Genomic DNA, 12,778 nt, shown 5'->3' with positions numbered 1-12,778 from the left:
ATGGTGTCTCTCTGGCTGGCTTACTTTTGATTTTTTCTCTTCTGTGCCACATGACAACTTAACCCCCCTCTTCATCTCCTGTTTCTCTTCTGTCACTGGATCTTGTCTTTCAATTTTCACATTTGATTTGTCTGGTTCATTGATTGGTAAACTGGAATTTCCCATTTGGTAGGCTGGCACGCCAGGTGGTTAAGGTACTCAATTTGTAATCAGAGTGTCGTGGGTTTGAATCTGCCACACCAGACATGCTCGTCCCCTTTCAGCTGTGGGGGCATTGTAATGTAACAGTCAATCGCACTATTTGTTGGTAAAAGAATAGCCCAAGAGTTTGCAGTAGATGGTGATGACTAACTGCCTTTCCTCTAGTCTTACACTGCTAAATTAGGGATGGCTAGAGCAGATAGCCCTCGAGTAGCACTTTGCACAAAATTCAGAACAAACCAAAACCATCTGGTAATTCTTTCTTTTCCTCATCTACACATCATTTTAGCTGGTCTTTCTACTTGCATGGGGAGCATAGCTTTCGATGTTGGTCCGTGTTTTGCCACCTTCTTTCTGATCTTTCTACTATCACACATCTCCCTTCCCCTTACCAGTTTGATAAAGTTGAACTGTTCCCACCTTTACTACTTATTGTGTGGCCTAGTCTTCATAATTTCGCATTTATCACTACTGTAAAGTATTTACTCTCCAGTTCTCTTTATACTGTTTCCTGTCCTTCCTTATCTTTAGATGCTCTAGCCCTGTTCCCTTATCTGACTGGGACCTCATTGTCATCCTGCACATTTTTACTCTCACCATTTTGATTATTGACAACCTGCATGTTCTAACATTTTCTCTTCAGACATATTTCTCTTACTTCTCACTTGTGATCAGTGTTGTGCAGTTCATTGTGCTAGTGACTCCTTCTTTCTACTTTCCATCAACCATATTTCTTCAGACTGATCTTCAGCTGCTATCTCTATTCTTTCTGTTTCACTATTCTGTCATTGTTTGGACCCAAACTTACTCCAGTGCTCTGTTTTTTGCTACTTATCATGTACTTTTCACTTTTGAAGTTTCATTCTTCCACTTTACCTTCTTTGGGATTCCTCTTCCTTCAGGAATAAATCTACTTCTGTCTTTATTTGGTCTGCCAAATTCTTTGTTTAGCCTACTTTACATAGGGAGTTGTTTTGTTGCAGGTGGTTTGCATCATCAGATTCATTGCCTCTTTTTCATTGTCCTGCCAATCATATGGGACAGCCACTGGATGAGATTATTCCAACATGGATTACCTTACATAACTTCATTGCCCATTCTTTTCACCTTTTGGCTGTCTATTCTCCTGAAGATCACTGCTTGCTTCCAAATTCCATCCTACAATCTACCCAGGTGGTTGTTGATCTCTCTTAGGGTACACTTATGTCTCAAATTACACATCAAGGCAGGACAATAAAAAACACTCATACTATCCACCTTGGCTCTGTATATTCTCACTGTTTAGATAGCAAATTCTGCAAGACTTTGAAATATCCTCATACCATATGATGATATCTGTTTACTGGACTATCAGGGAAAAAGCCAGCACCAACAAGGGTGTGTCCTGTTTCTTTTTCAGGCTTGCTTTTGCTTACTTTTCAAAATAGGTTTACATGGTTACCTGTTGCACAGCTTCCAATAAAGGAGCTAACCAGCTAAAACAGGACTGATGGAGGTCCAGGCATTTTCTCCAGGTCATCTCACCATGAATCTCCCAGCCCATTTTCTTCAAGTGAAGCAAGTGAAGTACTTACCAGTTACAAGTTCCTGGTGTGGTGGAGAACCCTCACTGATGGGGAACTAGCTGCTGGTGTAAGAACACGAAGTGCCAGTTAGTGGGAAATGGGACAATGGTATACTGTCAATGTAGTGCATACCACCTCTTATATAATTATATCAACAACATTACAGAGGCATACTTTGACTTCTTCCTGTGGCTTGTGACTGTTCAGTAGAGTTTGAGATGAGCACATTTCAAAATATGTACCCTTCTACTGCAGGCTGATACTTTCTTATAGAATCAAGGTGCCCATGCACTTACAGTATCAGGCACTTCTCCTGTGGTCGTGTTTTTTTCTTTATAATCAAGGATATCATTACAATATATACAAATGCACTCCTACAGCTGCTAATGCTGTTCAGTTGAGTTAGCGCGTGCACACTTAATATTACATAACATATAGCATGAATTTCTGTGTTCTTCACCCACAGCTAGTGTTGATCCAAGAGTCTGACTGTGAAGTTGAGGTGAGTAACCACTATCATTTTATGGTGTGAATTATATGCACTCTTACAGCTGGTGTTGGCTTAAGAGTCTGCTTATAAAGTTCAGACAAACATGCTTGATTAATTACAATTGTTGCAAGTTCAATAAATCTGATGGTATAGTTGAGGTGTGCAACAGGTACAGTCTGAATGCATTCTAACCATGACACACATATTGGCTCTCTGACCTCTTGTGTGAAAGTACTTAGCCATGTTATTATTCCATCCATACTAACAACATATGATTCTTGTTTGCCTCTTTCTTTCTTCTGCTCTGGGCATAGAGTGTATCCTGAAATAGATGCAGTATAGTCTCCCTTGAGCATGCTCCTGTTGAGCCCTTGCTAGTGGGTGTCACACTCAATAGGTTTTCTTCAGGAACTTTCTGAAGGGAGCTCATCTGAGTAACTATAACATTGTTCCCTTCATTTATCAAGGTGGTATTCAAGTTTTATGGGAAGAGGTGTATATCATTGCAGAAGTTAACATTTTCCTCACCTGGAAATGTATTTCTGATAGATACCTCACCACATGCTTCCCACACTGTCGTTTTTGCATCCAGTGTAACTTGGCAGTCCTTGCATCAGCATGGAATGAAGATCATGAGTGAAAAGTATAGAGGAAACTAGGGTAGAGGAAGGTGTGAAACTCTCCTGTTAATGGAAGACCTTTACCACATAAAAATATTATTAAAGTAGTGCAAATCGTGAGAAATATTGTGAGTTTTGGCCTAAAGGCTAGTGGCATTCTAGTCTCTAAGGCAGATGTAAAAGGAAGATAACTTTCTGTGCGTAGATGTGTATTTACTGGAAATACACTTTCAGGTAGGGAAAATGTTAACTTTCATTCATATGAGAAAGCTCTATCCTTGTGCTGTTTGTGGAAAAGTTTAGTGTTTCATTAGTATTATGCCCAATATGTTCATTCTCTGTCTAGGATGATTTTCACAAATCCCAGTGGTACAATGTATTTATTCCAAAGTGGGAAACCTGAGGTTTTGTGATTATCACAGTGGTAGGTGTACAACACCTGTTCATTACTTGTTTGATATTTGTGTGTGGTGTTATGAATCTAGGATGTCTTAATTGAAAAGGCGTAGTAGCTTAGTGTTGTGGAATACATGATCTTTGCTTACAAGGTTCTGTATAATACATTAGATTTTAAGAAATTATGTTGATTGTACTACATATCTTATGCCTAAAAACTTCTTTTCACTGACATAACAGCAGTAATTATAACCAGATATCAAACCTTACATTCTTGTGTAATACATTGTAAATGTACTTATTGAATTATGTGAAATAATGTATATTGTTTATTTAAAAAAAAAAAAAATAGAGTATGGCACTGGCCTTACAGGAAAAACGAGCCAAAGAAACTTTAATTAAAAAGAAGAAGAAAAAATCTCAAGTACCCAAACATGAAGATGAATGTTTCCGATGTGGAGAAGGAGGAGAAATTTTAATGTGTGACAAAAAAGGTTGCCCCAAGGCTTACCATCTCAACTGTCTCAACTTAACCAAGCCTCCTTATGGTAATTTCATTATGTTTCTTTTTTACAACAGCAGTAATTCATGGGTAATTTAAACAACTTGTTAATAGTAGTAAACTAAAAAGTATTCATTCTTCATGATGAAATCCACATTTTACATCAATTTTATTTTTACAGAGCTAGGAAAAAACTATCAAATGTAATAGTGGTCATACTTATATTAAGACCATATAAACAATATTATTAACTGAATGAGTGTGTTTTATTTACACTCACTAAATTCAGTGAACTTTGTGGAAAGTAGAACTTCACTCTAAAGAGCAGTATCTGGGGGTGGAAGGATTCTGTATTGGGTGTGGAAATCTGTACTGGCAGTTTTGACCAGAACAAGACCAAAACCAAAATGTCTCACAGAAAAAAAAAATTACACCTGATTTTTTGTTTGATTTGTTGTTTTGTCTTATACAAACATTTCCAGTAAACTTCTATACCTGTGCAGTAATTTATTCTACAAGCCAGCTACCAGGAATAATCATGCATGTGATAACAAAATGTCTGTTACACCCTTGAATATCATAGTTTTGTTAACATTCATCTTTGGTTTGCAGTTGTACCATTATTAAAGGAATAAAAGCTACTTTGAATGTTAAGAAGACTATGTTCATGTTGCTAATTAATGAACTGATTGAACTTATACATTGAAATGAGTATTAAACCAAGGATTTCTTGAAAAATTTGAAGTCAGTAAAAAATGTTCTTGTGCTTTTTGAAAATTTCTTGAACATTTAATTTTAACAGATAATTCAAAATTCTTTTTATTTTTCAAGTTATTGATTTCAGAGTTGGTATTCTTAAATTGGTTTATCTTTTTAGGAAAGTGGGAGTGTCCTTGGCATCACTGTGATGACTGTGGAAAAGCATCCATAATTCTTTGTGTTGAGTGTCCTAACTCATTTTGCAAAGAACACGGTACACCAGACAATGTTTTTAATGTAGATGGACAGTATTATTGTTCTGACCACAGAGATGAAAAGGCAGAAGTGAAATCCATTACAAGTGACTCACCAACTAAAGTTTTATCTGATTCAGAGAGTTTGATTCTTCAGGAAACAGTAACTCACTTCTAAAAGGGTTAATTTATATTAGCAGAAGGTTAAGATGCAAGCCTTTGATTCAAATCACTATGATTAAATAACATAAAGGTCATAAAAATGTCATCTTTTCAAGTGTTCAAGAACATCATCCAGTTGCATTAAAATATTTTCATGATTTTTTGAAGTTCTGTCTGTCTTTGCCTACATTTATCATATATACTAGTTATTTCTTATATTAACTTATGGACTTGTATTTTCTAGGAATATCATTCTGATATATGATAATTTCCTTAACTTGTGGAATTATTAGTATTACAAAAGAATGTAAATAATCCTTACAGCATCTTGAGATGCATTATTTGAGTCACTGTCAACATGGAGTTATGAGAAACACTTTATATTTTTTCATCAGTAAGTAATGGTAACTTACGACAGACCAATAGGAAAAATGTAAATTTAATTCTTAGGTTTAGCTGATTTAGGCAACTTGATATTAAAAAGTTCATGTGTGAATAAATGTGATGAGTGAAACACTTATCATGTGAGAATGTGTGTTTGTTACCAAGTGTAATAGTGCATATACACAAATTAATATTTATTAGTGTTTCATTGTTCGTATATTCATTGATAAGGACTAATCATAAACTAAATTTTGAAATGAAAGTAATTTTAAAAAAGCAGGTCTTGTAGGTAAGTGCAAAAGATGCCCATACATCTTAAAATAGGCATGGTTTCTTTTCATTTGAATCCAAATATTGGCATAACATATCTTATGTACAAGGAAAAGAGCTAATATAATAAATCCTGCTTTAGTTATTTCACTTCAGTGGTGTTCTTATTTAATATTAAGTCTGTTTTGATTTTAATATAAACAGTTAAAAATGATTCCTATAATGACTACTCCAACATTTTCATTGTGCTAAAATTATAATTACAGATTTCATAAAATTTGGCCTCAGTTTCTTTGTTTGCTATTTTCTAAGATCAGCTCAACAAGATAATGAAAATTTTCAAACTAATTTATAGTTTATTTAAATGCCAATTACATTATACTAGTTTAGAGTATTCTCTCTTTTATGTGCATGTTAATATTTTGTCTTCTAAATTACATATTTGAAATAAAAATAATAATTTGTCATACAACAATACCTAGACTTAGTATGCATCGTTTGCTTGATTCTAAATTATAAAAACTTTGAAGAAAACAAGATTCAAGAAGCAAGTAATACATTTCTTACTCATTTTGTATAAATTGTTATAAAAGTAACTGATATATAAAAAATTAGAAATTTATTAGGCTAGATTAGAAGACTTAAATGAAAAAAACTAAATAAAGAAGTACTTGATAGGAGAAATACATTGATTGTGTAATTATACAGTTGTACTGATTATTTGATACTTTTTTTACACAAAGGTGTCCAGGCTGTGACCTGCTGACAGGGTTCAGTTGCAGATGTAGAGCAAGAAAAAAACTAAATTAAAAGTAAGAAAATAAGTAATGCGTTACAATGTGCATTCAGTCATTCTAGCAAGAAAAAAAATAACAGATAGGATAAAAAGTTTTGCTGGAAAAAAAACTTGATATTCATTTAAGAGGTTCTGGAGCTAATGGAAGTGAAATATTAGAACTTTGAGGTGAAAACATTTTATTCAAAACACGATATTCACAGACAAATAGTCAATAAAAATATGTTATTAAAGAATTTAGTTATTGTAAAAATTAGACTTTAGGCCCGGCATAGCCAGGTGGGATAAGAAGATTGACTCGTAATCTGAGGGTCGTGAATTCGAATCCCCATCACACAAAACATGCCTACCCTTTCAGCTGTGGGGGCATTATAATGTGATGGTCAATCTCACTATTCATTAGTAAAAGGAGTAGCCCAAGAGTTGACAGTCGGTGGTGATGACTAGCTGCCTTCCCTCTAGTCTTACACTAGTAAATTAGGGATGGCCAGTGCAGATAGCCCTCGTGTAGCTTTGCACAAAATTCAAGAAACAAACAAACAAACATTAGACTTTTAGCACTTACTTAAAGCTTGCCAGATTTTGTGAGAATATGTGTAGTAAATTGTATATTATAGTAAACATTAAGTTGCATGTATGGTTAACTTCAAATTAAACTTTTCCCACCAATTATTTTCCTATTAACAGGGTAAAGCAATATTTACTGTGTAATTATGTCTCCATATTTGGATGAAATTTAACCATATCTTTCTTGGAAGGTTACAAATTTTGTTAAATGGAAAGTTGAACAGTGTTTCACAGTTAGCACTTTAAAAATGACATAAAGAAAACTACCTAACATAAGTGGTTACTATCAATATTTTATAGTGAACGTTGTGTATGTAAACTAAGAAAGTATAAAATCATTTTCACTGAGATTTTCTTTTTGGGATATATAAGCTTTAAATAAAGAAAAATATTTTATGTGGCCAAGTGTTTCCAGTTGTCCTAAGTATGTATAGCCATCTTTTTAAATTGATGTACAATGTTTTCTTTAAATTACTTCAGTATAGATGCCTGTATATTGTGAATGGACCTCCCAGACAAGGTTCCATCTTTTCAGCTTACCTCCTCTGAAATCTGAATATCCACTCGTGTTTGCTGAAGGGGAGGAGAGGATCCTGGTGGTTGAGGGGCCCAACCCCAACACACTACTTTGTTCTCGAATTCCTGTGTGTGGGGGTGGATGGTTATAGGGTGCCTCCCCAGGGTCATTCAGCTAGTTCTTCGTGGCTGGGGTCAGTATTGGACATTCTCAACAGATGTTGTGAACCTTGTGCTGGTGTTTGGGTGTAGGATCCCTAAAACCTTGGTGTTGCTGCTTAGTCTTTTGATTTCATCTCTGTAGTACATTCTCTCATTTGGTTTTATGGTTGGGTGGAGTCGGTGACACTAAACATTTCTTGTAGCTTATCACACCCATAACACACTCATTGCTAAGGTGAAACAATCTTTGATTGGTAAGCAACCACTTTTGCATAGCTTTAATATTCAGTTTCAAGCTACAGTCGATAATGTACCTCAATTCCTCATTTTACATTCACTATCTGAAAAGTCCCTTGGTCAAATGTTGCCATTTTTTTTATCAAGAAGGATACATCAAAACCAAATGCCTCTTGAAGTCCAAGGCTTTGGGAGATTTGTCTATTTTTTGTTACTCCCCATGTTATCCTGAATACATCTAAAAACATGGGCACAAACCAAAGGGCTCTCCAACTTCATTTACTGCTAAATAGCAATGGCTACGCTGATATAGTGGAACTGTCATGGCTTACATTCAAACTTGGACATCATTAAGGTCCTGATTTATTCATATTCTCCACTCTGTCTCTCCTCACAGAATCCTGCCAATCCCATCACCCTTCAGCAGTTTTTCCTCCATAGGAAAGACAGGTTTTGTGATGGTCAAACCCATGGTGGTGTGGCTTTGCTGAACACTTAGCACACAGCCTCACATCTGTGTCTCTAGGCACTCCACTTGAGGCTGTGGCAGTTCATCTCTCTTTGGGTTGTACCATCACTATTTGTTCCATCTACCTGTCTCCAGGAGAGACAGTTACTCAGGCTTAAATGTTCGTTTAGATAAGTTGCTATCTCCCATTTTCCTTTTGTGTATTTTTGATAGACGTAGCTCATTCTGGTATAGTGCTAACGTTGATGGAAGGGGTTGTTCTATGGAGTGTATGCTCTCAGATCATAATCAATCTATATTCTTTGATGGTTCCTTTGTTTACTTTCATACACCCAGTCAGTCTTTTACTGCTATAGATCTATCTGCTCATCCTCACATTATTCTCATTTTATTGGAGTGTGGCTAGTAACCTGTGTGACAGTGATAGTTTTCTAATCATTTTACAGACTGACTGGCCCCATTTCTTCACTCTATCAGAACTTGATCCTCCCACTGTCTGTCTGCCATCTGTTGGCAACTGCATGAGAGCAATGACTGACTATAGTCCAGGCAGCTGCTTGTTCTATTTCTGTGATCTTGACATGTTTTCCATAGTATCCATATCCATGGTGGACTCCAGTCTGCCAGGATGGCTTAAAAACAAGTATGGTGGACCTTGTAATTGTATCCTTCTCTATCTAACCGCATCATTTATCAACAGGCTCATGCCCACACTTGGCAGGTCAGATGTCAAAGCCAGAAAGAATTTTGGATTAAGTTCACTTCCAGTATATCTATTTTCACCAGCTCCAAAGTTGTATGGGACAAGATTTGGAATATTGGTGAATTGTACACCTCCCAAATCCTTTTGATCTTGCTGTCTGATGGCTTGGAAGTTGCTGGTGTCTTTGATTACTGACACCCTTGGAGAGAATTTTTATCTTTTCTGCTGTTCTGATTGCTGTTTTACCTCATGGAGGTGGGTCTCTCTGACTACTGTTACCTATTCACTGTGGTGGAACTGCAGATCCCCTCTTCATCAGTCTAGCAGGTCATCAATTGGACCTAACAACATTAACTATGAGATACTGCATTATTTATCTCCCACCTCTCTTTTTGCCCCTCTGATTGTTTTCAAATGGATTTGGCAAGAGAACATCTTTCCTTGTGTCTGGCACCAAGCTATTATATTACACTTTTCTATGCCTGGGAAGGATTCAAAGATTCCAAATAGCTATCTATCTATTGTTTTGACAAGCTGTCTGTATAAAAGTCTTAGAGAAGATAATCAATGTTTCTGTAGTTTGGTTCTTAGAATCAACCTCTTCTTGCTCACCCATGTAGGTTCTGATGACAGTGCTCTACCATGGAATACATGAATATCCTTTAACCTTTGGATTTCTGTATGATCAGGTTGTTGTAATATGCCAGCAACCTTTTGAACTTCCCTGTAAACCTATGCATGTCAGTGGAGATCTTCCTATTGGCCTCTTTAGCCTTCATTTTTCAGTTGCTGTTTCTTTGAGCAAGACACTACATATCTATACTGATCTGGCTTTTCATGTTGCATCAGACACTATGCTACTATCAACTTAGCTACCATGGTCGATAGTGTGAAAGTACATCTTAGTTAAAACCATCTTTAGAGCTGTCTTTGGCAACTGTACAGGCCAAGTGCTGCCATTTTTCTGACTCAAGTTCATGATCTTTGAAGACTGATATTTTATTTGTTGATACTTTGCAGCTTTAGAAAAATAAAGTTTTGGTCAGGGATTTCTTTACTCTTTAAGCTGTTGTTACACCACACATCTGTGATGTATGACTTGTTTTAAACATCTTTAGTGGACAAGGATGCCAATGCTTTTTGTCATTTCTAGGACCAAATAGGAAAACATGATGTAGAATTCTGCATAAGTGAAGTGGTTTATGGAATGGTAAATGGCTGGTATTGAAGATTGTGGATCCAAGTACCAAGGCTCAATATTCTTACTGTAAGTGGTTTAGCTGAAATTGTCTATCAGTTGTGGTGGGTCTTTTTATCATGATTGTGATGGTTTAGATACTAAGTGGTTTGCTGGGATTTAAAGCAAGATAATTTACTTGTATATCCACAAAGGACAGGTTTTCCTTTGTGGTTACTGTAGGTATAGATCCGACTCAGTTCACTGATCAGTGTTGTTCAAAGTGCTACTGTTGAAAACACTTGTCCCTTTAATCAGTGATGTCGAGAAAACCCACTTGTAGAGAAATATATATGCAAAAACGGCTCGTTTGGGTTGAGAAAATATTTTACATAGAAGAGCGAACAACATTTCGACCTTCTTCGGTCATCGTCAGGTTCACAAAGAAAGAGGTAACTGACCGGAAGCTGACCACATGTTAGGAAGGGGTTGTGTAACTGAGTGTCAAAATGTAGAGGGCGGTGTTAGATGTTTGAATATATAATTTTATTTAGTTTAATATATTAATAATAATAGTTTAATATATTAATAATAAAATCAGTTATTTAATCAGTAATTTATGTTCCATTATTGTTAATTACCTTCTGCCAACGCTTCACTAGCTTCTGAATGCCACTTCTATAAAATTCTTGGGGTTTGGAGGAAAAAATGTAGAAGGGTAGTTTCGACACCTTCATGTGTTCCAAGCTCTTTTTCAATCACGATAGTTCTGCAAACTTCGGAATAAATGATAATCAGATGGGGCAAGGTCTGAAAAATAAGGAAGATGTGGAGTTTTTTCCCAGTCTAGCTCTTCAATCTATGCAGATGTGATCCTTGCTGTATGGGGCCGTGCATTATCCTGGTGTTACACAACACCTTTACGATTGATCAAAGCAGGCCTCGTTTCTTTCCATGCAACATTCAAGCGCTCTAGCTGTTGACGATAGAAGTCTGATGTAATCGTTACATTGAGTGACAGCAACTTAAAATGGATCACACCAACAATATCCCACTAAACGCTTAACAAGACTTTCCTAGTGTAGAGGTTCATTTTGGGCTATGTTTTAGCCAGTTTACCTGCACTGAGCCAGTGTCTGCCGCGCTTAACATTTTTATATATCCATTTTTCATCTCCAGTCACTAAAAACGTTACGTTCACGAGAGTGCAGAGAAGTGCAAATGTCCACTCTTGCTCTGAGGTTGGCTTTTGTCAAATCATGGGGGGGGGGGCATTTTCCATGTTGTTACTCCTTTACAAACTGTTGTAGATGACGGTGAACTGTTTAACAGGTTGAATTAAGCTTCTGTGTTCTGCAACTGTTACAGCACAATCTTCAATGAGTGCAGTCAGCAACAAGTCATCATTAAACTCAACAGGATGACCTGAGCGTGGTGCATCACTCGAGCTGTCTTCACCTGATCTGAACTTCTGAAACAGCCAACCTTCGACATTTTCTTTCACTGAGAGACTCCACACCATAAACACCTTGAATGTTTGATGTAGTTTTTGCTACGCTATTGCTTTTTTAAAACTCATAAAGCATTATATGGCTAACGTGCTCCTCAGATACATCAATCTTCATAAGGGTTTATTTGATTAATGATCTGAAAAGGTTGAGTTGGGTTAGTTTATTTTATTTGTCTGAACATTTTTATGTATGTCCTACTACTTACTTTAGTCATTAAAGCCTTCTGCAAAGACAGAAATGATGGTGCACTTTCTATATTAAATTTTCGGACATTACTTATGAGATGACCTGATATATAAGGTTCTCAGCTTGTTTCTTAACGTATGCATGAAGTTCAAAATTCGTGGTAAAATGCTACAAAAACCCACTCAACAACTAGTGACAACTACATCCCACTATTTGAATAACAGTTGATACACGACAGTTCGGTCGAGACGTTCCATTCTTCTTAATGAAGTACAGGTACGAATGTTACTTTTAAAACTTTTAAAATATATGTACTCGTAAAATGGCCTTAATGAATATGTACCTGCTAAAATTATGTACAGGGAAATGACAACTAAAAGCATTCTCTATGGAAAAGGGGAACATGATACCGCGATAAATATGCAACATCTATTGGGGGGGCACAAGAATTGGATACATCTTAGTCAATAGTGTTAGAACAATAAAAGGAATTAATGACACTGGTAGCCATGCACTACATTGCTCATTTTTTAGAATTAACTGTTAAGGAATTTGAAAAGTTGCTTTTTGGGGTTTATTTGTTTCATAAGGAAAGGTTATTATAGTAAATTAACTTTTGACAAACATACAATTGTGTGATAAGTAGAATCGGATTCTTGTCTAACGTGTCATTCCATCACGAACGAGATTTACTGAGCATGAATTCATCATTATATTTGAAGCAAAAGAATGATACCAATCATACAGCAAATCTGGTGATATAATACATGGAGAAAAAGTTATCAATGGGAAACTTGTAACTAAGGGCTGGTATTCGCAAGGTCCTGATCGAATATTATTGAAACTAGAGTCAAACGACTACGATATATTTTGTGGAGTAACACAGGACAAATGGAATAATATCTTACAAT

At 36.1% G+C, this 12,778-nt stretch overlaps 2 protein-coding genes across 2 annotated transcripts in view; one reads left to right on the top strand and one right to left on the bottom strand.

Moving 5' to 3' along the window:
- Positions 1-12,778, bottom strand: part of LOC143240139 (nicotinamide N-methyltransferase-like) — a 425,422-nt gene that overhangs the window by 112,278 nt on the left and 300,366 nt on the right. The window lies entirely within an intron of this gene.
- Positions 3,536-5,690, top strand: LOC143240140 (histone-lysine N-methyltransferase NSD3-like). The gene is made up of 2 exons (XM_076482076.1): positions 3,536-3,820; positions 4,652-5,690. The coding sequence occupies exons 1-2, from the start codon at positions 3,628-3,630 to the stop codon at positions 4,903-4,905; spliced, it is 447 nt and encodes a 148-aa protein (XP_076338191.1). The 5' UTR covers positions 3,536-3,627; the 3' UTR covers positions 4,906-5,690.

This window comes from Tachypleus tridentatus, chromosome 13 (genome assembly GCF_004210375.1).
Source record: "Tachypleus tridentatus isolate NWPU-2018 chromosome 13, ASM421037v1, whole genome shotgun sequence".
NCBI classification, from domain to species: Eukaryota; Metazoa; Arthropoda; class Merostomata; order Xiphosura; family Limulidae; genus Tachypleus; species Tachypleus tridentatus.
This window is presented reverse-complemented; position numbering and strand designations above follow the sequence as displayed.

Excerpts from the sequence above, each read along its gene's own strand:
- LOC143240140 (XM_076482076.1), top strand. The coding sequence starts at position 3,628 with ATGGCACTGGCCTTACAGGAAAAACGAGCCAAAGAAACTTTAATTAAA. Across the intron at positions 3,821-4,651 it reads CTTAACCAAGCCTCCTTATG|GAAAGTGGGAGTGTCCTTGG; the intron begins GTAATTTCATTA and ends TTATCTTTTTAG.